General features: G+C 34.8%; 1 protein-coding gene across 1 annotated transcript; it reads right to left on the bottom strand.

The window, feature by feature from the left end:
• Nucleotides 1-36: 36 nt before the first annotated feature.
• LOC123655831 (collagen alpha-1(I) chain-like) lies at nt 37-27573 on the bottom strand. The gene is made up of 10 exons (XM_045591583.1): nt 27525-27573; nt 24644-25834; nt 22958-23014; nt 22671-22718; nt 18319-19431; nt 10225-10257; nt 9476-9508; nt 2610-2720; nt 1701-1811; nt 37-83 (listed from the first exon to the last, which is right to left on the bottom strand). Exons 1-10 carry the CDS (start codon nt 27571-27573, stop codon nt 37-39), a joined length of 2793 nt encoding a protein of 930 aa, XP_045447539.1.
• Nucleotides 27574-27750: the final 177 nt, after the last annotated feature.

Raw genomic sequence — 27750 nt, 5'->3', positions numbered from 1 at the left:
ACCAAAGGCACTATCTACCACAAATCCGTTTAAATTCTAGGGTATGCGGATGACCTCGATGTGATAGGAAGATCTCTCTCTACCTGCAATAGAGAGTGCATACCTTGCTCTTGATAAATCAGCTGCGGAGGCCGGTTTCCAAATTAACATGGCTAAGACTAAGTACCTAAAAGCCAGTCATAAGACCAGCAAACTCTACTACAAGGAGTTAAGCTTCGCTAGCGTCAATGATTTCGTATACCTGGGATCCTTAGTAACCGATAACAACGATGTGTCTTCAAAAATAAGTAGAAAAACAATGGCGGCTAACAAGTGCTACTTCGGACTACTAAGATACTTACGTTCGAAACTTCTTTTAAGAAGCATAAATCTTCTCTTATACAAAACCTTATTAAGACCCATACTTACCTAGGGTTACGAATGTTGGGTGTTGAGCAAAAAAGACGAAAATTCCTTGTCGGTATTTGAGCGGAAAATATTAAGACGCATTTTCGTAGCTGTGAGGGAAAATGAGAGATGGCGAACGCGTTATAACCACGAGCTATACCAAATGTACGATGAGCCAAACGTAATTAAGACCATAAAGATCGGGCGCCTGCGTTGGGCAGGGCACGTGTTGCGAATGGACGAGGCAAGAGTACCAAAGTCGAGGTAGGCCCAAGTTAAGATGGTGGGACGGCGTCGAACAAGATATTAAGATCTTGGGAGTAACAAGTTGGAAAGGAAAGCTTCGAACAGATCGGACTGGAGAGCTTTGCTGGACCAGGCTAAGGCCCACCCGCGGCTGTAATGCCTCAGAGGACGATGAAAAAAAATATCATTCATATTTTATCAATAATGTGATTCGTAAATGTGATTCGTATTTAAATAGTGCTGTGTGGCTACGGCACTAAAGAATTTAGCCACCCCCTCTCTTCCCGTGGGTGTCGTAAGAGGCGACTAAGGGATAACAAGGTTCCACAACCATCTTGGAACTTAAGAAGCCGACCGATGGCGGGATAACCATCCAACTGCTGGCTTTGAAATACACAGGCCGAAGACGGGCAGCAGCGTCTTTGGTGCGACAAAGCCAGTACTGCGGTCACCAACCCGCCTGCCCAGCGTGGTGACTATGGGCAAAACACATGAGTTCACGTTATTTTTGACGTAAACTTGTGGAGGCCTATGTCCAGCAGTGGACTGTATAGGCTGTAATAATAAAAAAAAAAATTTAAATATTATTTCCAAAAAACACGATTTACTAAAAATACCGAGCTAAGCTCGGTCACCCAGATACTGGGTATTTATATGTTCAACGTGTCCTTTAAATTGGCATAACTTTTTTCTTTATGAAGCGATCGACTTGAAAAAAAACACTAAATTTTAAGTGTAGCTTACCACAATATATAAGTGAAAATTGCGTCTAAATGGAATAAGCCGTTTCTGAGATGAGCATGAAAAAAAGTATAACACATTCAGATTCTTATGAATGTGTTGTTTTTTTCATTAATTTAGGCATTTAAGAATTTTCATCGCAGTTACAATCCTTTTTTATTTATTTAGTTAAACACAACCATAAAAAAACATACTTCGACGACTTTAAAAGCCGGTCTCAAAATGATCAGCTGATTGATAGCTTTATTGCAACAATTGCTCGGGTCGTCCTGCTTAAGCAAACAATATGTGAAATAATATCTAATGTTTTTGGCTTAAAACCTTACCTGGTGATGACGCTGGTGGTGCGGGTTGTGATGGTGGTGCGGGTGGTGCCGATGCTGGTTGTGCCGGTGGTGGTCGAGGAGACGGAGTTTTAGAAGGACGACCAGGTTTATCTGACAAGGCCAAAAATATCTTAAAATTTTCTTTTGTAACCTTATCTTCATAAAAATTTCGAAAAAAAAATGTTTGGAAAATCCAAAAGTGCACGCCTCATAATCTCATTTTTTACAATGAAATTGATTTTGATCTTTTTATTGCTAACATATAACGAACTTTTTTAAATTATTGCTAATCTATACATATTAATAAAATTCGAGTGTCTGTTTGTAATATTAAAATAACCGCTTTTTAATAAATGCATGTGGCATGCATATATATGCACGGTACATATACCAAAAAACATTTTGTACAATTTTTGTCTGTCTGTTTGTTCCGGCTAATCTCTGAAACGGCTGGACCGATTTGGACGGGACTTTTACTGGCAGATAGCTGACGTAGCAAGGAGTAACTTAGGCTACTTTTATTTTATACATATATTAATTTATAGCTCGGCGAACTGAATAATTACTTTTTGTTAAATTCCACGCGGACGAAGTTGCGGGCACAGCTCTAGTTTTATAAATAAACTACATTGAATTAGACGATAGAGATTGATTTTTGTAAGGCAATTGTAGAGCACAACCTCATCCGCTTCGCTCATGAGGCGTGCAATAAGTTTATTAAACTAGTAACAACACTTTTTTATTTATTTAATAAACACAATCACAAAAAAAACATACTTCGACGACTTTAAAAGCCGGTCTAAGAATGCTCAGGTGATTGATAGCTTTATTGCAACAATTGCTCGGGTCGTCCTACTTAAGCAAACAATATGTGAAATAATGTCTAATGTTTTTGGCTTAAAACCTTACCTGGTGATGACGCTGGTGGTGCGGGTTGTGATGGTGGTGCGGGTGGTGCCGGTGATGGTTGTGCCGGCGATGGTCGAGGAGACGGAGTCTTAGAAGGACGACCAGGTTTATCTAACACGACAAAAATGTCTTAAAACTTTGATTATAAAATAAATCTTTAAATGTACAATAATATACAGTCGTCTCTCGTTAATTTAAACCTGCAATAATTCGAACCTCTTTATTATTCAAAGTCATTACGAGTTTCCTACAAAATCTCTTTATATTTCGAAATAAATCAATCCATTTTTATACACTTGGTGATTCGGACGAAAAAACCATTGCTACGTAACAAAACGACGCGTTAATTCGAAGTCATCGGCGTCAAACACTCGACAATTCAAAGTTGCAGAGAAAAAGAAACAGAAAGCTTAGTACATTTCGAGACAAAAAAAGTCAAACTTGTACATACATTTATTATGAGTAGTTTGACACACACTTCCGCACGAATTGGTTTATTTAGTTATGTTTCATTTACTGTTACTCTTTCGTTGTATACAGATTAAAAGCTTGTGTTAGTTATGAGTCCTAAAAAGTAAACATGCTTGACGATTGCTGAAAAGCAAAAGTTAAACCAAAAAAGTAGAGGGAGGTGAAAAGAATGGTGACTTTTGTCTTTGTTAAAGAATAGAAGTTAATAAATTTGTATGAAATAATTGATCAACACTATAATTCGAAGTTTTATTTATTTTCTCTCGAAAACTTCGAACTATTTGATATTTCAAACATTCGATATTTCGTAATATTTTTCGAGTCCCCCGAGTTTCGAATTAACGAGAGTCGACAGTATTAATAAAATTTTAAGTATAATAAATAAAAAATAACTATTTGTTAAAATAGACATAAATAATTAATGCTACAAATATAAAATTATTTACTTTTCCGATGATGGCAGCCCTCAACTGTGAAAATAAAAAATAGAAAAATAAACAACAGAAATTGATCAAAATTTCTACAATATCGTGGAAAACAATATTTTTTGTATTAAAACTAATATTTACCACTTGATTCGAATGTATGATGGAAAAGTAGAACCACTAGACATACTAAAACAATTTGCTTCAGCATCTTGAAAAATAAGTTGCAGCAAAAGACAAGCAGTTAGTGAATAGACAGCTGTTGGAAATTGGTTTAAAAACCCACGAAGATAATAAAAAAAACACATAATATATTATATTGATAGTAAAACAATATTTTTAATTTATTGCTCCTACACGAAATTCTCCGATAAATTTTAAATAATGAAATATAACTATAATTTTTTTTATTATTATTTTTAAATGTTTTCTTTGAATTTGTTCGTATCAAATTTAAATTACTGTTATTATAAATATGAAATAGTGTATCATACGAAAATACTCAGTTTCCCTGAGACAAAATTTAAAGAATATTTTGAGCCTAACATGCCTCATTTATAACTGACGTACTTGACGTTAAATTCAAAGCATTATTTTGGCCCTTAAAGTCCTAAAAATAGGAAATGGAGGCCAAAACTATGATTTTAGAATTTTATTTTCAGCCTACACAACCTACCGAAACTTTCATCGATAAGATTCATTTTAACGATAGAGATGTAGGCTCTGGAGGCTGAATTTATGCTTTTAAACTAATAAATTCAGCCTTCAGATATCCTACCATGGTTCGGTTTGCTCTGTTGAATGTATATTTGATTATTATTAGTTCATACAATGAAACGCAGTTGGCGTTGTTCGCAGAAAGATTGCACTATCTAAGTGTGTCGATTTTCTTAATTCTAATATTGTATTCGGTACTTGTTAACTTGTTTATCAGTCATTAAAGACTATTTTCTCACAAAACACTGGTCGTTTTATTTAAACGCCAGAGAGAGCTAAATGTTCTCAGAGTGAACTAGCGTTGTTGCTATATGTACTACAGTTTTGTACACGCTCCCTTCGCCAGTTCGTCTATTTCACAACCACCAATATGATTCATTTTCACGATAGAAGTGGCTAGAATAGGCTTTCGAGGCTTTGCGAAGAGGTGATGACGCAGAAGGAGGCTGCGGAGCGGGTCAGAGAGAATGACGTCTCGGCTGACCCACTCCAGCGCAGATGTGCGGAGGCAAGGAGGAGATGGTTTGCCCCCCTTTCCCCCCTCTTAATAGTGGGATCGCTAGCTGATAGTCGGGGGACTTCAGCCGGCTGGACGACACGACCCCACAAGTCTGAGAGGTGGCCTTGTTGTGGGTGAGGCCATCCCAACCATTGTGCCGGGGCCCGGAGGCTTCGTCCGAGCCTACCGCCGGGGTGAGGTGGTGAATGCTAGCGCGACCCCATCTCGCCCCACCCAGGACGACTGCTCACACTTGGTAGTATTTTAGTTAGTAGGATTCTGACATAACCCTCTGGCACCCCCGCGCCGGAGAGTATCCATGATGGATTTTTTCCACGTAAAAAAAAGGCATTCGAGGCTAAATTTATTATTTTGAAAAATAGTATTTTGAGCCTCCTTTCCGTGGTTACTGAGGCTCAAAATATTCTTGTAATTTATATATATCTCTTTTGATTTATATTATATGTATTGGGGTAGGCTCTGGAGGCTGAATTTACTGAATTTACTATTTTACAACCATGAATTAAGCCTACACTTGTTGAAAGTTGACAAAACTATCAAACGTAGGCTGAATTTATGGTTTTAAAACAATATACTGGAGGCTGAATTTATTATTTTGAAAAAAAAAAATAATTTCAGCTTCCTTACCGTAATATACTCGTAGGTTATCGAGGTTCAAAATATTCTTTGAATTTTGTTTGGGTTAAACATTTTTTAATATCATATCAAAAATCGACCGTTCCATACTTACATCACTCCGTTACATCGTTCCATAGCTTAATTGGCTAGAGCACCGACACGGTCAGTCGGAGATGCAGGTTCGATCCCCACTGGAACGGTCGATTTTTGATATAATATTAAAAAATGTTTAGAATTTCCTAATGTGTGAGTAACACAAAAATAAAATCGTACAAATTGTTTTGGGTTATTTAGACTCTGATGGCTGGAGATCTATTTAAATAGCTTAATTTAATAAAGAGTTTAAGAAAGTCTGTCTATATATTTATAAGATCTACGGCTACCCGTCCTGATCAATTTTGCCATAGCAGACATGCTTGATAATGTGCCAGTGAAGCTTCCACTGGATTGGAGCAGGTGCTATGCTTGCTTACAGCTGCATATTGTGCCCATATACTATGTAGTACATACCGTGGTCATACTGTGACAAGCATGGCCTATAGACCCTCACTTGGTCTAGTATAACTAGGGTATATTCTATGTGGTACAGACGTAATGACCTATATTTTGATCAACTACTTCAGCACACCAACTCCGGTGCGACAAAGCCTGCCCTGCGGTCACCAACCCGCCTGCCCAGCGTGGTGATTATGGGCAAAACACAAGAGCTTACGACATTTTGGCTCGAACTTGCGGAAGCCTATGTCCAGCAGTGGACTGCGATAGGCTGAAGTGATGATGATGATGATTCTCTTAAACTTAGGATACATATTAAGAAAACTTTTTTACCTTAAAAACTAAATTAGCTGATTTGAAGGTTTATTATTTTATTAATACTAAAAAACACAACCTAAACGTACTTCAACTTGGAAAATCAAGGTTTTCGTGCTCTCGCTGCGTTAAAGTACTGAGAAACCTACCTGTAGTCTACCTATACGCTAAGTACATTTTTCTAAAATAAATATCAACCCGTTTTCACTCTTCAACTTTGTTTTCGACAGAAAGCACGAACTTTTTAATTTAAAGGTCGATTCTATGTATTATAATTTAAGCTTATGATGAAATTCAAAACAGCGGTCTGACACAAAATAGTATCTTAACATGAACAGCTGTTAACTGATCTAACTAATTTTTCCTAGTGTGAGAGTAAATATTACATACTTGTTAAGAACATATTGTTGATTCATTCTCATCTTTGCTAATACTATAACATCATTGTTAACGATCAAAGCTGTATTAAAAATAAGAAATATAGTTTGTAGAGTTAATGCAATGTAGGTTCTTTTTAACCGACTTAAAAAAGGATGAGGTTTTCAATTCGACTGTATTTTTATGTGTTACCTTATAACTTTTTATTTGCTGTACTGATTGTAGTAATTTTTTTTAATCGAAAGCTGATGCTTGTCATGTTCATTTCAATTCGATCGAGATTTGACGAATATTTTTTGAGTAACCCTTAATAATGCTTGTTTAATTGAATATTTATTTAACTATCCATGTACAAAAAATAAAAATAAAAGATTACCGTATTAAAGTAGGCTTCACATTTGAATCGTCATTTTACAAATTAAAATTTAATTATATCATTTTTAATAATTTCTTTATAGTTGAAAGTAAAGCTACCACCGATCCGGAATATACATTTTGAAAAGAACCGGTAAGAAACTCCGTAGTTAATGTTTAAAAAAATACATTTCATTGTAAAATTTGTAAAACCCTGCATGAAATATAGGACCACTAATTCCTCACATCTTTATCTTATATTTATTATTTTACAGTTCGATTGAAAATGAATACAGCCAATTTTATTACTAGATAGATATATAGATTACGACGTTTCAATGTGTAAATTTATCTATACAAATAAATTAAATTGGTGTGTCTGTTTGTAATATTAAAATAACCACTTTTAACTAAATTTTGAAAATACTAAAATAACATTTTTTATAATTTTTGTCTGTCTGTCTATTTGTTCCGGCTAATCTCTGAAACGGCTGGACCGATTTTCACTGTAAATTAATTAAATTGCACGCGGAGGAAGTCGCGGGCACAGCTAGTCTTGAGTATAATCTTCAATGGTGGTTCGGTAGTTCGGTGAGGCTTTGTATTTATTTTGTGACAATTTTAAAATCATTTATGGGAGGGATTTTGTTATATAATAGTATACATGTACATTTTTCACAAAAACGTAACCTACCTAAAACGTAGGCGTTAAGTTGCACAGGTGTGTGTGCCTTAGGGACGGTTGAGATTGTGTACGGTAAGCATATTTATTTATTTATTTAATGAAGGTTTTGGAAATATGAAAACATGAAATATGCGTTGTGTACTTTAATCAAATCTGAGAATGAGGCCCTTCTCCTCGGATGTGATTAATGTGTCCTATAGAATTCTTTCATTAGTTTCCATGGACATGTTACATCTAAACATTATTTTTAAGCATTTATGGGGTCAGGTATGAAAAATAAATAGAAAACGTTTAAATTTTTGCACAAACTTTATTTTCTTTCGTACGATGATTAGACTACCTGAAATGAATAGCAACACATATAAAATATTCTTATGTATTAAACACATTTGCTGCTTATGGTTTTAATTAAATAAAACATTACGTGAGAGGGAACTAAAAAATCATATAATTTGTATTTTAAGCTGTAGTAAATAATTACATACCACCATAATATTTGTATCAAAATTATTACTGTAAAAAAGATACAAAATATAAGTCTATTAGACTTACACTTATGAACGTAAATAAACAAATAACTTACAGGTGAGAAACCATGTTTAGGAAGGTTTTTCAGCATTTATTACGATTTCCGTCATTTGCCTGTTTTCAGCTATAGCATTGCTACTTGCTCTCACTGAAATTACACGACAAATAAAGATAGTATAAATATTACAAATATCATACTATTTTTTAAATATAAATCATTACGTAGTATAAAACAAAGTCGCATTCCACTATCTGTATACTTAGATCTTTAAAACTACGCAACGGATTTTGATGCGATTTTCTTTAGTAATGAGTGATTCCAGGGGAAGGTTTATATGTATAATACATGCATATATAGCAGAGAAACACTGATAGTTTTTGCAACCGTGCGAAGCCTGAGCGAGTCGCTAGTTTCAAATAAATGAATGAAACATTTAAAAGAAAACACCGTTTTTATTACCAATCAAAACATTTTTGAGGAGTATCAAAGATTACCAGTTTTATATTATATGTTAACATTTTTACAATAAAAATGTTTTAGTAATGGTCGTTTTTATATTTTGTAATTATAAACATTTAAGTACATAGTACGTAGATAATAATAAAATCTGCTGTGTTGCCATGGCAGTAAATAATATAGCCACCCCCTCTCTTCTTATGGATGTCGTAAGAGGCGACTAAGGGATAATACAGTTCCGCTAACACCTTGGAACTTAAAAAGCCGACCGATGGCAGGATAACCATCCAACTGCTGGCTTTGAAATACACAAGCCGAAGACGGGCAGAAGCGTCTTCGGTACGACAAAGCTAGCCTTGCGGTCACCAACCCGCCTGCCTAGCGTGGTGACTATAGGCAAAACACACTAATTCGCGCCATTTTTGGCGCGAACTTGTGGAGGCCTATGTCCAGCAGTGGACCGCGATAGGCTGAAGTGAGTGAGTGAATAAAATGAATACCACTTGAGTATCTTTGATCTGAAAATATAATCGCAATGTAACTGTTAGGGTTTTAATAAGTAAAAAGTTATGTCTTGAAAATAACCCATAATGTTGTAGTTTATTGTAACCCATAATGTTGTTATATACAAAAAAAGTTGTTATATACATGAAATACAACGCCACTGAATCCATACATCTTTTTCATTAATAAAATATAAGACCGAATAATATGATTTAGCTATTTAGGTTCTTTTAGCTCTTTGTAGATGGATGGGTGAAGTCACAATGGTTTAAGAACTTGTAATATTGATTGATAGTGTTCTAGGAATATTATTTTTAAATTTGTATTCATATAACACAACATGAAAATTATTTTGTAATTAAAAAAAAAACAAACAAAAATAGTTTTTTATTAACTTACTTGAAGGTGACGGCTTCATATTGCTGCCTTTGTCTGAAAATATAATAAAAAAACAAATTAATATAATTATGTGTCAAATTGTTTTCTACCTTAAGAAAATAGATCGTTGGATATTTAACTTTTTATTTTTATTAATACTAGTGGTCGCCCAGCGGTCGAAATTCGACCATAATTCATTTAAATTATATGAACATTATTAAGGTTCTGGTGTCAAAGACTTATACTTCTATAATAATAAACAAAAGAGAATATATTATGCGTGTTGTGTCAAATACATGGTAGTACGAGTATGTGTAATAGATATTATGACAAATAGCTAAATTGGAAACAATGAACACAATATACAACCGAAATAAAACACAATAAAATTAAAAACAATAACAATAGGTAACTACCCATATAAAATCAACAATAACAATTAAAAAACAAAAAAAAAAAATGAAAAATAAGCAAAATGTATAAAAAAAAAAAAAAGAAATAAAGCGGCAATCTGCATAGCGATGTACTGATGGGAGCATTGAAATGGATGACGCTCGGCATTTGTTGGAGAATCAAGACTCAAATGGCGATATTGACACTCTGTACTTCTCTATATAAATTATAAGTGTGCAAAATTTCATACTCCTCTGTCCGCGCAGTTTTCGTAAGACGGGGTACAAAATTTATGCTTCACGTATTAATATTATAGACTTAAATAATTTAAAAAAAAAGCAAAAAAAATATTTATAAATAGTCTTTTATTACTTTACCCGACGGTGACTGATTCTCATCGTTTTCTTTGTCTGAAAATATTAAAAAATAAAATTACATAACTATTTGTGAAATTGTATTCTAACTAAAGAAAAATATATCGTTGGATATTTCACTCTTTTTAATAGTATTTTATTATTTTTAATCGGTCAATGAAAGTTTTGCAAGAAAAATCTATATACACCTATTCTATTATATCTATATCTCGAATTAATTGCTTGAGACACTTAACTGTAATACAAAATAATCATTGAACATTAAAATAAAAAAATGCTACACGCGTTAATAAATTGATAATGTTTGAAGTTATTGTGTAAGACGATTTTATTTTTAATTTTACTTACTGGAAACGGGTAAAATTGAACTGTTTGCAAATGTAACTATGAAACTACTAATTAGTTTCGATAATTCTTACCGTTAGCTTTATCAAAAAGACATATATAGAATATAAAGCCAAAGCTATGGCTTAAAAACAGTAAAGTTGTAGATTGATTTGTCGTTTAATTCTAAATGTGATTTAATATAATCTTGATACAGAGTACCTATCAAATGAAACTATTTAATATGTGAAATGGGATATTTAGAGCGCTTTACGTCTGTTATTTTGAGTTACTAATATTTCACCACTATTTCAAGGGACATGGGGTAAGTGACTAACGACAAACACACTAAATGTGAGACACACGCGAGATTGATTACAAACGTAGTAAATATGGCTTTTGTGACTTTTATATAACCAGGTCAGCAAACAAGCGTACGGCTCATCTTCTGATGATAAGCGATTACCGTAGCTTAGAGACGCCTGTAACACCAGAAGCATCACTTGCGTGTTGCCGATCTTGCCACTTAATTTCGTCCAGGAGCTTTGGTCACCTTACTTGCCACATAAAGAATATTAATAAACCTTCATCATTACAGCCTATACAGTCCACTGCTGGACATAGGCCTCCACAAGTTTACGCCAAAAATAGCGTGAACTCATGTGTTTTGCCCATAGTCACCACGCTGGGCAGGCGGGTTGGTGACCGCAGGGCTGGCTTTATCGCACCGAAGACGCTGCTGCCCGTCTTCGGCCTGTGTATTTCAAAGCCAGCAGTTGGATGGCTATCCCGCCACCGGTTGGCTTTTTAAGTTCCAAGGTGGTAGCGGAACTGTGTTATCCCTTAGTCGCCTCTTACGACACCCACGGGAAGAGAGGGAGTGGCTATATTCTTTAGTACCGTAGCCACACAGTACAAAATAAACCTTAATAAATTAAAATTATATAAAATAAAAATTAAAAACAATTACCTTTTCCATGATGGTGGTGATGATGGTGGTGACTTGCAACTGTTTTATTAAAATAATTGTATTAATAAAATCTCATTAAATTAAATTAAAATTTCCATCTAAATACTTACCATATGGCTCGAATAAGGAATGGATAAGTAAAAAGAAAATGCAAACAGCGACGACGTTCCTTTGCATCTTGTATACAATTTAGAAGTATGAAATGGACTCGTATGAGTTGCACTTTTAAATATAAACGCTTTCATTACATTTGCCATAAAAATCGTAATAATTTGATTTATTATTATTCATTGCATTCAAAAGACAATTAAACTTTATGCAGCTAATAATAAAATTAAAAAAAAAATCGTTAGTCATTATTGTCATTAATGCATGTCGTGACAATTTTTCATAAGATATTTAATTTTAATTTTATTTTATTTAAAGTAATAAAATACTTTCTACTTATATACTGTCTTTTGAGATGTAAATTTGTTACTACATTTTATTTTTTTCTTATTAAAACATTAATCTAATTGTAATAATAATTATATTTGTAATGTATCATAATCTGGAGCGGGAGGCAAGGCTGTGTTATGCATAGATATTAGTAAAAATATTAACGAAACTATTATGTGAAAACCTTTTTATTAAGAAAATTACAAGAATAAGAGTAATTAATATATAAAGTTACTTGTCTAAAAACTGAATTAACGTATGAATACGCATACATATTTATAAAGTATTAAAAAGAAACAGTTTTGGTATAAATATTGTAAGTTTAACTCAACCCTATTAATTTAAAAAAGGTTTTGAGAACTACTCTATTTATAATGAGTTTTCCAATTAAAACGGATAATGATGCTTTGTGAAATTCACTGTCTGACAATCGTATAAGTACGTTTTGTTTGTAGTTAAATTTAAATTATTTTTGAATAATAGAATAGGGTGCCCAAATTTTAGAGGTTTTAACAGAACTTAATTCGTTAATAATACAGGAAACTGTTACTGATTGACCAAATTCTTCATTTATCATTGTTAATCAAACAAATTACCGATAATTTGATAGTCGGAAGAATATAATTAAAAAGTTAATACTCTGTTATATTAATTATTATTATTACAATCTGTCATTTTTGTGTTATGTTTATATACTCGTTCTCGTAAAACCTACGCCACCACTTACTCAGTCAATTTGTACTCTAAAGGGCCGCTACTTGGAAAGTTTTGGGGTAGTTCTGATTTCTTTCATTCTATGTGTATTTTGGGGTGCTAAATCCGAATTTGAGGTTTGCAGACTGAGGTTTGCGAAAAATTTCGTGACGCACGCGCACGCTTAAAACAATTGTCCTGTAATTTATATTCAATTTTGTTATTTAAGACGTTATCATTTATGTATAAAACATTATATCGGGTACGCCTGCTACTTTGTAATACTATTGGTATGATACATCATGCAAATAATTAGAAATAATGGCATGCTTGTAAAATAAACTGTAACTTCTTTTTTATTTGCTTTGCTGATATTAAATTTATAGATGAACGTAACTATTGTCTTTAATAATGTATATGAATTATAGGAGTCGGGTTTTATTTTTATATTTATGACTTCATTAACAATTTAGGTCTTAAAGCAACCAAATTATCTTTTCGTGGCCGTTGACAATTTTATGATGAGCAGTTTAATTATTAAATTGTAGAACCTAAAGTCAATGCAAATAAAAACTATAGTAAAAAATATAGTTTAAATATTTAATTATATCTATAATATACTCGTGAATATATACAAAAAAAAAAAACGTATGTTTGCAATAATTTTAAAGCAACAACGTGTTTTATTTTAGACTAGCTGCCCGGACAGACTTCGTTCTGTCAAAAGTTGATAGTAATTTTTTTCCGTGGGCCTTAGCCCAGCAAAAAATTACATACAAAAAAAAACATACAAAAAAAATAGCCGAACTGGTCGAGTCATTCTCTAGTTATGCGCTTAGCGACGTTCATTTTCATTTATGTAAGAAGATTAGCTGCCCAGACGGACTTCGTTCTGTCAAAAGTTAATAGTAAAACTTAAAAAAAAAAATTTTTTTATTTTTTTAAAGTAATAAAACCTTCCGTGGGCCTTAAGGAACATATAAAAAAATAAATTAACCGAATTAGTCGAGCCATTCTCGAGTTATGCGTTTAGCAATTCATTTTCATTTATATAGATATAACCAATAGTTGATGCCCAAATGACCAAGTGATAAGACTTAAATATACTCATAATTTATTAGGTTATAATAGATAGTACAGTAAATGATACGGAACCTTTGTTGATTTGTTTTGAGGACCATGTTTTGCTTCAAAGATTTACTGCGTTTGGTAAAAAATCCACCACTATGTACAGAATTTCACACTTACAAGATTGCCTAACACCTACAATTTGAAATTTCAAGAGGTAGATATTTTCAATGGTTCCAAAACTATATTTAAAAATTAAATTCAACGACAGTTCTTTAAAACAGTATTCAAAATAACAACTAAAATATATATCATTTGTATATATTTCATAAATATTTATATAATCTTTACTATTATTGTTATTATATTTATAGGTTATATTACCTACCAAATCCGTTGATTGTTTGTAATTTGTACTTCCTAGGGGTATTTATTAATTAAATATGTAAATAAGTTCATTTTTTGTTCGTTTTTATCGTTTTTTGTTTTGTTTTTCATTTTTTGATTTTCACGTTTGTTGATTTAATTTTAAGCGGATGGATGCTCGTAATTGGTTTTTATGATTATATTTCGTTCTTGTTTTTTAATAACTTTGGCTGTGGTGTGTACAATCCCTAATAAATATATAATTAAGTCAAATCAAACTTATTTTATACGTACTTGAGGTTTCAAAGCATTTTTAACCGATTTAAAAAAAAGAAGAGGCTGTCAATTCAACTGTATTTTTTTATGTATGTTAGCGCAGAACTTTTCACCTTTGTCTGGGTAACCAACTCTGTGACCGATTTTGATGATTTTCCCGAATCGAAAGATGATGTGGTCCCATTTAATTGATAGAGATCTGCTGAGTATTTTCGAGTTATCTTTACTAATGTCTATTTACTTGAATATTTTGTCGTATAGCAACGTTGTTATTACTGGTCAATGTAATTGAAGTCGGTTCTTTTTTGGAATCAAACACAATTATGAATTGTTATTTTACAAATTATTATACTACTTGCTTATATTAATTAGTTGCAGCGTACATGACGCTACCACTGATTCGGTATGGAAATTCTATAGAGAAAAATATCCAGAAAACTCACTTTGGAAAGTGGCTCTTTTTTTTTAAATATTTAAACTCATTTTACATGAAAAAAAATTACAGTAATATACTCCAAAAATCGCAGAGATTTGTCCGGAGTGTTAAGTTTGAATACAGTTCATTTAGGCAATTAAAAATAAGGAGGCTAGTTCTACAAATTAAAGTAAGTAGGTATCTTTTAATTAGGTGTAAATGCGTACGCGGGGAAGGCGATCGAGACGCAATACCGGTTTGTTACAAACAGTTACAGGATGTTCAGATAATATGACTTCAATTCATTTCTTAAATTTTTTGTAGTGATTATTTTCTTAAATGCCACATCTAATCCATTCAACAAGCGAGGAGTCAAATATTCGGTGGTCCTTTCACCATATACGTTATTTGTTACAGTTGTTGTTATAAGTTTTTGTTTTGTTATTTGTCGTGTATTAATTTCATGGTGAATTTTGTGCTGTATGTCCATATTAAAAAAAGTTTTCTTTTAATATGTTATATTGAAATTTATATTCAACCGGTAACACGCTGCAGTGCTTTAAAAGTTTATTGTCATCATTTTTATATTGTTCTTTTATTTTAGGAGTTACGATTTGTTTTAGGATTCTTACTAGTAAACTTTGTACAGTGTTAAGATAAGTTTTAAAGGTTCTACCATAGGTCGTGATACCGTAGCTTATGATCGAATCAGCCAAAGCATTGTAAAGCATAATTAGAATTTTAAATGGTATTTTCTTCTTAATTATAACTACATTAGCCAATAAGGCTCTGAGTTTGTCACATATAGTACTTATATGAGGTTTCCAATTAAAATAACAGTCCACCACCAATCCAAGATAAGTATGCTTTTCAACGGTTTCTATGACTAGGCACTTGCATTGGTTGATATATCTTCTCTCTATCTCTTAACAAATAATTTATGATTAGAAGAAGTAAAGTAGGAGTAAACAATTATTGATCATGATCTATCATCCTTAACTATTGATTAATTTTTGTATGATTTTCATAATAAAAGTGTATCGAATAAATTATGTAGTATTAATTATTATGTATGTAATATAATGTGCTGTGTGGCTACGGCACTAAAGAATTTAGCCACCCCCTCTCTTCCCGTGGGTGTCGTAAGAGGCGACTAAGGGATAACAAGGTTCCACAACCACCTTGGAACTTAAGAAGCCGACCGATGGCGGGATAACCATCCAACTGCTGGCTTTGAAATACACAGCCCGAAGAGGGGCAGCAGCGTCTTCGGTGCGATAAAGCCAGTACTGCGGTCACCAACCCGCCTGCCCAGCGTGGTGACTATGGGCAAAACACACGAGTTCACGTTATTTTTGACGTCAACTTGTGGAGGCCTATGTCCAGCAGTGGACTGTATAGGCTGTAATAATGATGATGTAATATTTATGTAGCCCATTATTTCATTCATTTTTATATTAATAATAATTTTATGTTAACGCCATCATTGTTATCAAAGCATTGCAAAAAATTATGTAGTAAATAAATAAATAAAGCACACTACTACTACTTATTTCTTTTTTATTTTCTTTCTGCATTAACCTCCCCTGTACCGTGTGTGTCGGCCGAGTGGAATAGCACCACCTCCTTTCTTCACGTGGGAGGGATAAAGCTGGCTCAAAATCATCAGGATCCTGGAGAAGGATAACTTCACTTGAAACCTGGAATGGGGTCTCCGTCAAGCATTCGTAGCATAGCTCTAAAATGCGAAAGACTTCTGCAGCCGAACTGGCTCTACACGTATCTACTCGTTGTTCCTGAGGGCCTAGCCACTGAGGTCGAGAGGGTGGCGCCGAGCTTAGGCAACTCTGCGTTTTCTTGAGGAGTGTCCTAGGTGACACAATGTCTGTCTGACATTGTCTAAATCGTCTGCAATAGACGGACTAAGGCCAATGAAGGTAACCTCACCTTAATAATCGTCTTATTTCCAATTATTTTTTCATATAGTGTCTGGCATTATTGTACAACACAAAATTATTTAACAGTCCGTTAATTATTATTTAAAACAAAATCTCTGCTCAGCTTATTGCGTTAATCTTAAGTATTCATACATAGTTACAAAAATTGCAACCTCAATTAAAAAGTGATTTACCAGATCTAACCTCTTACCAGGTTAATAGTTTCATTATGAAATTAAAAGTTCGGTCAGTCTTTTTTCCCAATTCCATGCGAAATCAACGTTGAATATATAGAAGCGTAGACAATAAATGTACTGCATTGTAATTCAATTCTTAAGATATTTATTTATTCTGGTAACGATTACGTTAATTTAGCTAGGCCAATTTAAGCAACCAATTTTATACAATAATCTAACAAGAATCGTACAAAATTCATATAACGAAAGAAGTTAAATTTTAAGATATAGCCCAGTGAATAGACGTAGTTCACACAAACTGATTTCTTCTTAAGCATATGAAAAAGTATTTATTAGAAATGAAAATGCAAACTACTTTTGTACTTGCTCTATATATTTTGGAAATAAAATATTACATTTCAATTACTGGTATATATATTTATATTGTATGTTAGATACGTCAGTCAGTTGTTCTCGCTCAATGGTCGTTCTTCAGTTTCGTTATCGTCTAATAACTTGCTCTATCGGGCTGATATTAAGATTTCTTACCTGCAAAGAGAACACAAAAATATATTACAAATAAGTGTATCGTAAATATTATTAGATAAATTAAATCTTTCACGACACAACAAAAATATATCCTTATATATAACTAGCTTTTACCCGCGGCTTCGCTTGCATTTAATTTTTTTGTTAATATAAAGTATCCTATGTTACTTCTTATACCTCCAAGAATATGTTTACAAAGTTTCATGATGATCGGTTAAGTAGTTTTCGCGTGAAAGCGTACCAAACAAACTTACATTTACATTTATAATATTAGTAGGGATTTCAAGTTACTCGATAAAACATAATAAATATAATAAATAGGTACATAAAATAATGTATATTATAAAATTAACATGTGAATTAGCGGCAAATTTACAGATCTGTTGTTACTATTCTTTAAAAAGAGGTGGCCTTTGACTACTTACTTGATACTGGGCACGGACACAGCTTCGGTCTAGATCGATATTTATTTTCTACACCTATTCGTAACAAAAATAATACAAATATTAATTATATTAGGAATAATGAATAACGCAACACTTTTTTCAAACACTAATCTTTTGGTGACAGTAAAAGAGTGTACGTGTCATTTTGACAGGCGACTGGAATTCAATCCACAATAAAGATTACCACCATATTTACAAATTAAAATGTACTACTAAGCTAATAAAATTGTAATTAATTAAAAGCAACTCTAAAGTGAATAATTGCTGGTATACTATTATACCTACATCTTACTACAGCTAAAAACCCTGTAAACCGACACTTTCAGTGACACTGCTGTTTCATTGTTTCACAAGATTTCACTCTTCATATTTTTTCATACTACGCACTATATATCGTCACTGGAGGATAAAATAAAAAAAAAAGAAATTTGTGATTTACCTGTACCCGTAATTGTTATTTCTGGTACCAAAACATAACGCTCCTTGTGTCTATGATGTCTATGTCTTGGATATCTGTATATAATAATAGGTTTGCATTCCGCAGGTTTGCTAGCTGAGCCGCCAGGTGTACTTGGAGAACTTCCAGAGCTGCTACTACCTGGGTTATCCGGGCCACTCGGATTGCTAGATTCACCAGGTGAACTGCCGGAGCCACTTGGGTTGCCTGAATTTCCGGTAGAACTTTCTGGATTATTCGGGCCACTTGGGTTGCTAGATTCACCGGGATAACTGCCTGGGTTATCCGGGCCACTCGGATTGCCAGATTCACCGGGTGAACTGCCGGGACCACTTGGGTTGCCTGAATTTTCGGGACTTCCTGGGTTACTGGAGCCGCTTGGGTTGCTAGATTCATCGGGTGAACTGCCTGGGTTATCCGGGCCACTCGGATTGCCAGACTCATCGGGTGAACTGCCTGGACCGCTTGGGTTGCCTGAATTTTCGGGAGAACTTCCTGGATTACTGGAACCGCTTGTGTTGCTAGATTCATCGGGTGAACTGCCTGGGTTATCCGGGCCACTCGGATTGCCAGATTCACCGGGTGAACTGCCGGGACCACTTGCGTTGCCCGAATTTTCGGGAGAACTTCCTGGGTTAGTGGAGCCGCTTGGGTTGCTAGATTCATCGGGTGAACTGCCTGGACCGCTTGGGTTGCCCGAATTTTCGGGAGCACTTCCTGGGTTACTGGAGTCGCTTGGGTTGCTAGATTCATCGGGTGAACTGCCTGGACCGATTGGGTTGCCAGAATTTCCGGGAGAACTTCCTGGGTTACTGGAGCCGCCTGGGTTGCTAGATTCATCGGGTGAACTGCCTGGACCGCTTGGGTTGCCCGCATTTCCAGTAGAACTTCCTGGATTACTCGGGCCACTTGGGTTGCTAGATTCACTAGGTGAACTGCCTGGACCGCTTGGGTTGCCCGAATTTCCGGGAGAACTTCCTGGGCTACTGGGGCCACTTGGGTTGCTAGATCCATTGGGTGAACTGCTTGGATTGCCTGAACTTCCTGGTGAATTTCCAGGACGTTTTGGGGGCTTCTTTTTACGGGGAGATTTTGCTGAAAAATAAAAAAAATATTTATCTAGAACTTTAAAGGAGAGAACTCTTTTATCATAAACGACAATAAAAGCACACTTTATCTACATATTTTATTTTTACATTATGGTTGCTGCCATATAGTTTATTTAGTAGATAAGTAAGGTTTTTTTTTTTATTATTGACTTGATAAAATAAAAAACGTTCTTCCTTTTTTGTCAACTTAAGAATAAATGAAATAAAATTATTTGTTATATATAAACTGTTTATATGTAAATATAAAAAAGACCATCACAAAAAATACGTAAAGTGTCGGATTTGCTCAAAAAATATCTTTGCATGACATCACATAAAACTAATCATGAACAGGATTGAAGTTGGTATGAAATTCTAAAACTTAAAGACAGATCGCTAGCAATTATATTTTACAACTAATCTACAGATTTTATTGCTGAGTCAATTTGGAATCTATTATATTCAAATTTTAAGGCTGTTACTGAAATGTAGTTCCTCGAACTCGAAAACGCTAACATGTCTACTAAATGTTATTATTATTTTTATTATTAACAGCCTGTAATATCCCACTACTGGGCATAGGACTCTTTCCCCATGTAGGTGTAGGATCAGAGCTTAATCCACCACGCTGCTCCAATGCGGGTTGGTGGATATATTCCCTACTATGAGTAACGATCGCTATCAGGTGTATATGATAACAACTGGGACCAACGGCTTAACGTGCTCTCCGAGGCACGGTGGAGAGACTCATTAGGACTGCACGAACATCCAGACTAGCAAACACCTGTATGGCCAATACAAATGTTTATCATGTGCAGGGATCGAACCCGCAACCGCTAGCGCAACAGGTATAATCCACGGCTGTACAATGATGTTGCTGAGTAAGACCTACTTTGTGTGCATCTTTTTATTTGAGTTTGCCAGCTTGCTTCTAATAGGAGGGTGGATAATTATGTAATTATTTTATATATATATTTAGTTCATTAGTTACTAAATAGCATTGTCATAAACCTGCGTGGTTTTTAATGCTATTTATATTAAATATGTACAATATTGTTTATTTGATAAATAAATTAAAAAAAAAAAAAAAAAAAAAATTTAAAAAAATAGCATGTTTTAGAAATAAAAAAGGACATGGGTTCAAAATCCCGTGGATGTATACTACTTATATAAAAAAAAATCTATGGCTGTGACCGTTGCGCCAACGCGGTGTACTAAATGTAATATTTTATCTATTCCCTAATGCTGATCTTTACACTTTTTGTATTTTTATTTCAGTCAGGAAACTGTACATGTTATGTTCGATTTTTAGAATTAGCGGTTTAAACGCCTTTATTTGAAAAAATTAGTCTATAGCTATACTCGATAAATAGGCTATCCAAAGAATTTTTCGAATTGGGCCAGTAATTACTGAGATTAGCTCGTTCAAACAAACAAACAAACAAACTCTTTAGCGTTATAATATTATTATAGATTAGGTCGGTAAACTAAGCACAACACATACACGCAAACGCATTGTTGTTCCTATTGATATGACTATGTCAATTTTTCTTGCTAGAATATTCCGTGTTCAAGACTTATCAACTTTACAATAAGGTGAATAAAATAATGAATATTTACATTATACACGGACACACACACACACAAACACACTTCAGCTTATCGCAGGGCACTGCTGGACATAGGTCTCCATAAGTTCGCGCCAAGAATGGCGTGAACTCATGTGTGTTGCCCATAATCACCACGCTGGGCAGACGGGTTGGTGACCGCAGGGCTGGCTTTGTCGCAACGTAGATGCTGCTGCCCGTCTTCGGCCTGTGTATTTCAAGCCAACCTGCAGTTTGATGGTTATCCCGCTATCGGTTGGCTTTATAAGTTCCAAGGTGGTAGTAAAACTGTGTTATCCCTTAGTCACCTCTTATGACACCACGGTAGCCATATTCTTTAACGCCGTAACTACACAACAGCATTTACATTATAAATAAGCATGAATGTAAAAATTTGCTACTTAACATCCTGAAAACATGCAGCTGTGATGATATTAAAGCCAGATGTAGTGTAAATCAATTAAAAAGTGTAAACATCTAAACATTAGGTACATAACAAACTTAAGTAATGTTGTACCCAGTGTTATGCAGTAACCTTAACTTAGTTACAATATTTAAGGAATATTAAACCATAGTGTCTCGGTAAACATTACCTTCCTATGAAATCCTCGGCTTTGTTCAAACTTAACTAGTTAAAACTAAACTAGTTCAAGATTCTTTAAATACAATAATATAATGGGGAGGCGTAATTCCAAACACAGCGCACACTTATGTGCTTAAAAGGAGCTATTAATCACAAATCAGTTTTTATAATCTTTTAAGATATCGAATACATTTTTCAAAATAGTCTTAAGTATACTTACAATGTTTTCATTATTACTTCTTTAATATATTTTATTTCTTTGCTTTTGCTCATAATTTGTTTTACAATAATACAACGTAGGTAGAAAAAAAAGTAGGCAAGTAAATACGCGTTATCTAAGATTAAATTAAAAATGTGTCATCAAACTAAAATAAAACCACAAGACAAGCATCAGCTTTCGATTAAAATAAGAATAATCAAAATTGGAACACCCAGTGAAAAGTTATGAGGTATAATAAATATAACGTAAGTCGACAAAAAAAGTCAAGTAAAGTACTTAGAAGTACTTTAGTACTTTAGTAGTAGAGTACTCGATCTCAATTAAATTTAAATGGGACCATATGACACGCACCACCTTTCGAACCAAAAATCAAAAATCATCGAAATCGGTCTGTCCAGTCAAAAAAAAGTTCTGAGGTAACATACATTAAGAAAATACAATCGAATTGAGGAACTCCTCCTTTTTTAGAACTTTGTTAAACATAATGGATACGATATTAAAATTGTCATTGCTTACTTAAAAGTTTTGACAAACATGTTATATGTAGCTCACCTGTGCCGCTTGTCTGTGCAATACTTGTTCCATTGCCTCCAGTTTTTGCTATTACATAAAAGAGAATAAGTACTATTATTAAGACACTGATACAGTTGACTTTAAATTTGAAAGTCAGTAACGAAAATTGACTTACCACTAGCTTTGGTTTGCGCTTTGCTTGTTCCGTTTCCATTACCTTCCGCTTTTAAATATATACAAGTCATGTTAATATAAATTACAAATGTATACGTAAAAAAATTATGGTTTTACACACAGCTACAAATAGTGATCAATATACTCACCACTAGCTCCTGCATCCACTTCACTCGTTCCTGGACCTTCGTGGTTAGCTAAAATAGATGAATACAATATACACATAACTTTTTTTGTCAAGTTTACAATTATAAATTATATAATCAGATGTAGGATATTATTGTACTAATTTTTGCATATGTTAATGGACAAGTACTCCTTAAAATGATTCTACGTATTATTTACATTAACCATGTTATATAAAACAAATTTACTAAAAAACGTGGTTAAGGTTTTGTTACTCTTTTTCCAATTAGTATTTTAATCATATAAATACCGATGACAATGGTTCCCGTTGTGCTTGTAGATTCGTCATCTTCGTCTTCATCTCTCTCTAAAAATAAAAAAAATGTAGTTATAATTAAACATTCACTTTTTATAAAATAAACACACATATACGTATTTTTTCAAATAACACTTTTGTGTTTCGATTCTAATTTCGTTTATTTCGTAAGCTAGTCAGTAGAATTTTAACAATGAATTATTTTTATTATTTTTTACAACAATAAATTTTATGATCACCTTATTGGTTCAGAAATATGTTTTATTTAATGAAATATTATTTTCATCCGATAAGAAGGCGAGTTAAGATCGATATTACGTAGAATCTTTTACTATGATAAAAGTATATAGTTACATACATATATAAAACATTCAGAATCATATTTAAGTTTAAAAATAGATGTATAATGAATGATAGTTGACAATATAATACAATATTGTATTTAAATTATCTCACTCACAAATCGCTGCGCTTGAGGAATGTCAAATTATTATTACTTCTTCGTTTGACTACCTACTTATATTGACACAAAATATATGTAGTTTTACTCTAACGTACGTAACGTACGTAGTTTTACTCTAACGACTTAAACTAAAATCTGATAATATATGAACTGTGGCTCAAAAGCTCAACTGTATTCCCAAACCTACCTACCAGGCTATTCTTACTCAGCAACAAAACTAAAACCCTTACAAAATGACGGAGTAGTTATCTACTATAAATATACTATTAACCTAACTATAATTGAACCAGTGTTTCATGAATATAATTGCTTACTAGCCACCATAGGAATACATGCTGCCATATTTGCTTTATACAGATCGCCCTCTTACACCAAAGTAGAACTGCTTCTCATGTAGTTGGATAAATCTTTACAATTGGCGTCTTCTTTAAGTACATCTTTGTTATAGGTGATATGAATATAGCGTCTAATTCTGATAAAACCAAGTTTGAAGGGGAACAAAATCTGACCTTAGCTACTTCGCACGGCCTTCCTTCCAGCGCATATGTTAGTTATATGCAGTGTTCAGCAGACATGCATTGACCATGTCCTTATTAAAACTAAAGTTTCATCTATTACCATAGTCCCAAACGCATCACTTATGACCGCCACCACATTTTATTTTGTTTAAATAAAAAAAAAAATAAACGTATATACAAGAACAAAAAAACTTATCGGTAAATCAATGCGGTTTTAGTCACGGAAAATGTTAATAAACTTGTGGAATTTATAAGTTCTAAGTTAGACAACAACAAGCTGATAAGCTGTGTGGTTACGGCAGTAAGGAATACAGTCACCTCTCCTCTTCCCGTGGGTGTCATAAGAGGCGACTAAGGTTCTACTAACCACCTTGGAACTTATAAAGCTGACCGATGTCGGGATAACCATCTGACTTTGAAATACACAGGCCGAAGACGGGTAGCAGCGTCTTTAGTACGACAAAGCCAGCACAGCGGTCACTAACCCGTCTGCCCGGTGTGGTGACTATGGGCAACACATGGTTATATTCTTTACTGCCGTAACCACACAGCAAGTTGAATTGAATTATTGTCACTGAATTATTACAAACTGCTAGTTCTGACGTCACGCGGGAAGAGATATAAATGTGTCAGAAGACAACGCATAGGTGCAAAAACTTTCATAATATAAATAAATTTTATAATAATATATATAAATACCTGGGTTGCTGGAACCACTGGGAGAATTGCCGGGACTGCTTGGGTTGCCAGAATTCCCGGGAGAACTTCCTGGGTTACTGGGGCGACTTGGGTTGTTAGGTCCACCGGGTGAACTACCAGGACTGCTTGGGTTGCCCGAATTTCCGGGAGTACTTCCTGGGCTACTAGGGCCACTTGGATTGCTGGAACTACCAGGAGAACTGCCAGGACTGTTTGGGTTGCCTGAATTTCCGGGAGAACTTCCTGGGTTACTGGGGCCACTTGGGTTGCTGGATCCACCAGGTGAACTACCGGGACTGCTTGGATTTCCCGAATTTCCGGGGGAACTTCCTGGGTTACTGGGGCCACTTGGATTGTTAGGTCCACCAGGTAAACTACCGGGACTGCTTGGGTTGCCCGAATTTCCGGGAGTACTTCCTGGGTTACTGGCGCCACTTGGATTGTTGGATCCACCGGGAGAGCTACCAGAACTGTTTGGGTTGCCCGAATTGCCGGGAGAACTTCCTGGGTTGCTGGGGCCACTTGGGTTGCTGGGTCCACCAGATGAACTACCGGGCCCGCTTGGATTGCCCGAATTTCCGGGAGAACTTCCTGGGTTACTAAGGCCACTTGGGTTGTTAGATTCATCGGGAGAACTGCCTTGGTTACCCGGGCTACTCGGATTGCTAGATTCACTGGGAGAACTGCCGGGACCACTTTGGTTGCCCGAATTTTCGGTGGAACTTCCTGGATTGCTCGAGCCATTTGGGTTGCTAGATTCGTCGGGTGAACTGCCTGGACTGCTTGGGTTGCCCGAATTTCCAGGAGAACTTCCTGGGCTGCTTGGGCCACTTGGATTGCTAGATTCACCAGGTGAACTGCCTGGACCGCTTGGGTTGCCTGAATTTCCGGGAGAACTTCCTGGGCTACTAGGAGCACTTGGATTGATAGATTCACCGGGTGAACTGCCGGAGCCACTTGGGTTGCCCGAATTTCCGGTGGAACTTCCTGGATTACTCGGGCCATTTGGGTTGTTAGATTCACCAGGAGAACTGCCCGGACTGCTTGGTTCGCCCGAATTTCCGGGAGAACTTCCTGGGCTACTGGGGCCACTTGGTTTGCTAGATCCACTGGGTGAACTGCTTGGATTGCCTGAACTTCCTGGTGAATTTCCAGGACGTTTTGGGGGCTTCTTTTTACGGGGAGATTTTGCTGAAAAATAAAAAAATGTATTTATCTTGAACTTTAAAGGAGAGAACTCTTTATCATAAACGACAATAAAAGCACACTTTATCTTACATATTTTATTTTTACATTTTGGTTGCTACCATATAGTTTATTTAGTAGATATGTAAGGTTTTTCTTTTATTATTGACTTGATAAAATAAAAAAAGATCTTTTTTCCTTTTTTGTCAACTTAAGAATAAATGAAATAAAATTATTTGTTATATATAAACTGTTTATGTGTAAATATAAAAAAGACCATCACAAAAAATACGTAAGAGTCTTAGTTGATCAAAAAATATCTTGGCATGACATCACATAAAACTAATCATGAACAGGATTGAAGTTGGTATGGAACTTTAAAACTCAAAGGCACATCGCTGGCAACTATTTATTACAACTAATTAACAGATCCCATTGCTGAGTCAATTTGGAATCTATTGTAGCTTTTTTTTAAATCATATCAAAAATCGACCGTTCCAGCGGGGATCGAACCTACATCTCCGACTGACCGTGTCGGTGCTCTAGCCAATTAAGCTATGGAACGATGTACCCGCTAGATCGAAATTTTTGAAATGATGATTTTATATCATATCGGTCAGTCGGAGATGCAGGTTCGATCCCCGCTGGAACAGTTAATTTTTAATATGATATTAAAAAAATGTTTAGAATTTCCTAATGTGTGGGTAACAAAAATAAAATCGTATACATCTATTGTATCCTAAGTTTAGAGCTTAGGAGCCCTCTCGATACAGTCACCGAGAACGGTCGTTTTCGCTGTTCCTCCGTGCAGAAATAATTTTTAAAAATTCTAAAAAGTGGTAAAAAGTGAGTGTACTTAGATAAATTATACATCAAAAGTTGCGGAATTATTCGCTTTACACTGTGGTGTATTTTGTTTTCCAAGATATGGACTTTTCACTAGTGAAAAGAGTGAAAAACTGTAAAAATTTTAAAAATTTAACAAAAAACTTGAAACGCTGCGAAAACGAAATCGACGACATATGTTTTTTCTTATGTCATTCAACGGAGCTTAATGAGCCCGACATTTTGATATACCACTTGGAATTTTCCTGCGGAAAATTCACAGAGTTATTTAACGAAAACTGAAAACCACGTGTCCACGTGTTTCGTGATCCGGAGGGGCTACACCTAACTGCGATACGTCATTCGACGCATCTCGGCAAGCCCAGCAAAACGACGTATCAAACATTAAGATCAGGTGAGTGGTTCTGGAGATATCGGGAATTTCGTGAATTTTCAAAATTCAAAATTATTTTTCGGAAAAACCAAAGCGACGACACTCCCAAATTTTTTGTTTATCTAATAGTGTTTAATATTCTCTAGCTGCATACTAAATTTCAGATTTTTCGACCAAATAGTTTCGGAGATACAAATTTTTAAAATTTTAGGGGGTGCGCGTGGGGACGTAACCCCCGGTCTGATCTCTCCGGAATCAACTCCAACATATTGTAAATATTTAGTTTAAGCTTTTAAATTTTTTGTAGAATTTTTTATGGTGTATTTCTAATTTTATAAAGAATTTTCTATTAAAAAACCAGGTTTTTTCAACCCCATAAATCGTGGGTAGTTGTAAAAATTTTTTAGTAGATAAAGCTGTTAGCTCTCGTCGAGACGAATTCAACGAGCCCAAGAACGCTAGGATTCGGGCAAATACAGCCAACTCTAGAACTCGGAAGGGACAAGGTGGCCATATTGGCGGCCATTTTGAAAAACGAAAAATCCATTTTACTCCCGTTCTAATAATCGGAGGAAGTCGGGGCTTTCGCTGTTGCACAAGTCACGATCACCTCCGTCCAGTAGTAGGGCTCGGGACCCTGGGTAAAGTCAACCCCCCCCAACCCAAAATCCGAGACCAGGAGGTCAAAGAGCTTGACAGGCCC

Source organism: Melitaea cinxia, chromosome 8 (genome assembly GCF_905220565.1).
Source record: "Melitaea cinxia chromosome 8, ilMelCinx1.1, whole genome shotgun sequence".
NCBI lineage: Eukaryota > Metazoa > Arthropoda > Insecta > Lepidoptera > Nymphalidae > Melitaea > Melitaea cinxia.
The sequence above is the reverse complement of the archived record's forward strand: the minus strand, read 5'-3'. Positions and strand labels throughout refer to the sequence as shown.

Coding starts and splice junctions, on each gene's coding strand:
- LOC123655831 (XM_045591583.1), bottom strand. CDS start 27,573: ATGGCCGCCAATATGGCCACCTTGTCCCTTCCGAGTTCTAGAGTTGGC. Junction 25,835..27,524: donor TCCGAGTTCTAGAGTTGGCT/GTATTTGCCCGA, acceptor TTTATTTTTCAG/CAAAATCTCCCCGTAAAAAG. Junction 1,812..2,609: donor ACCACCAGCGTCATCACCAG/GTAAGGTTTTAA, acceptor TGGCCTTGTCAG/ATAAACCTGGTCGTCCTTCT.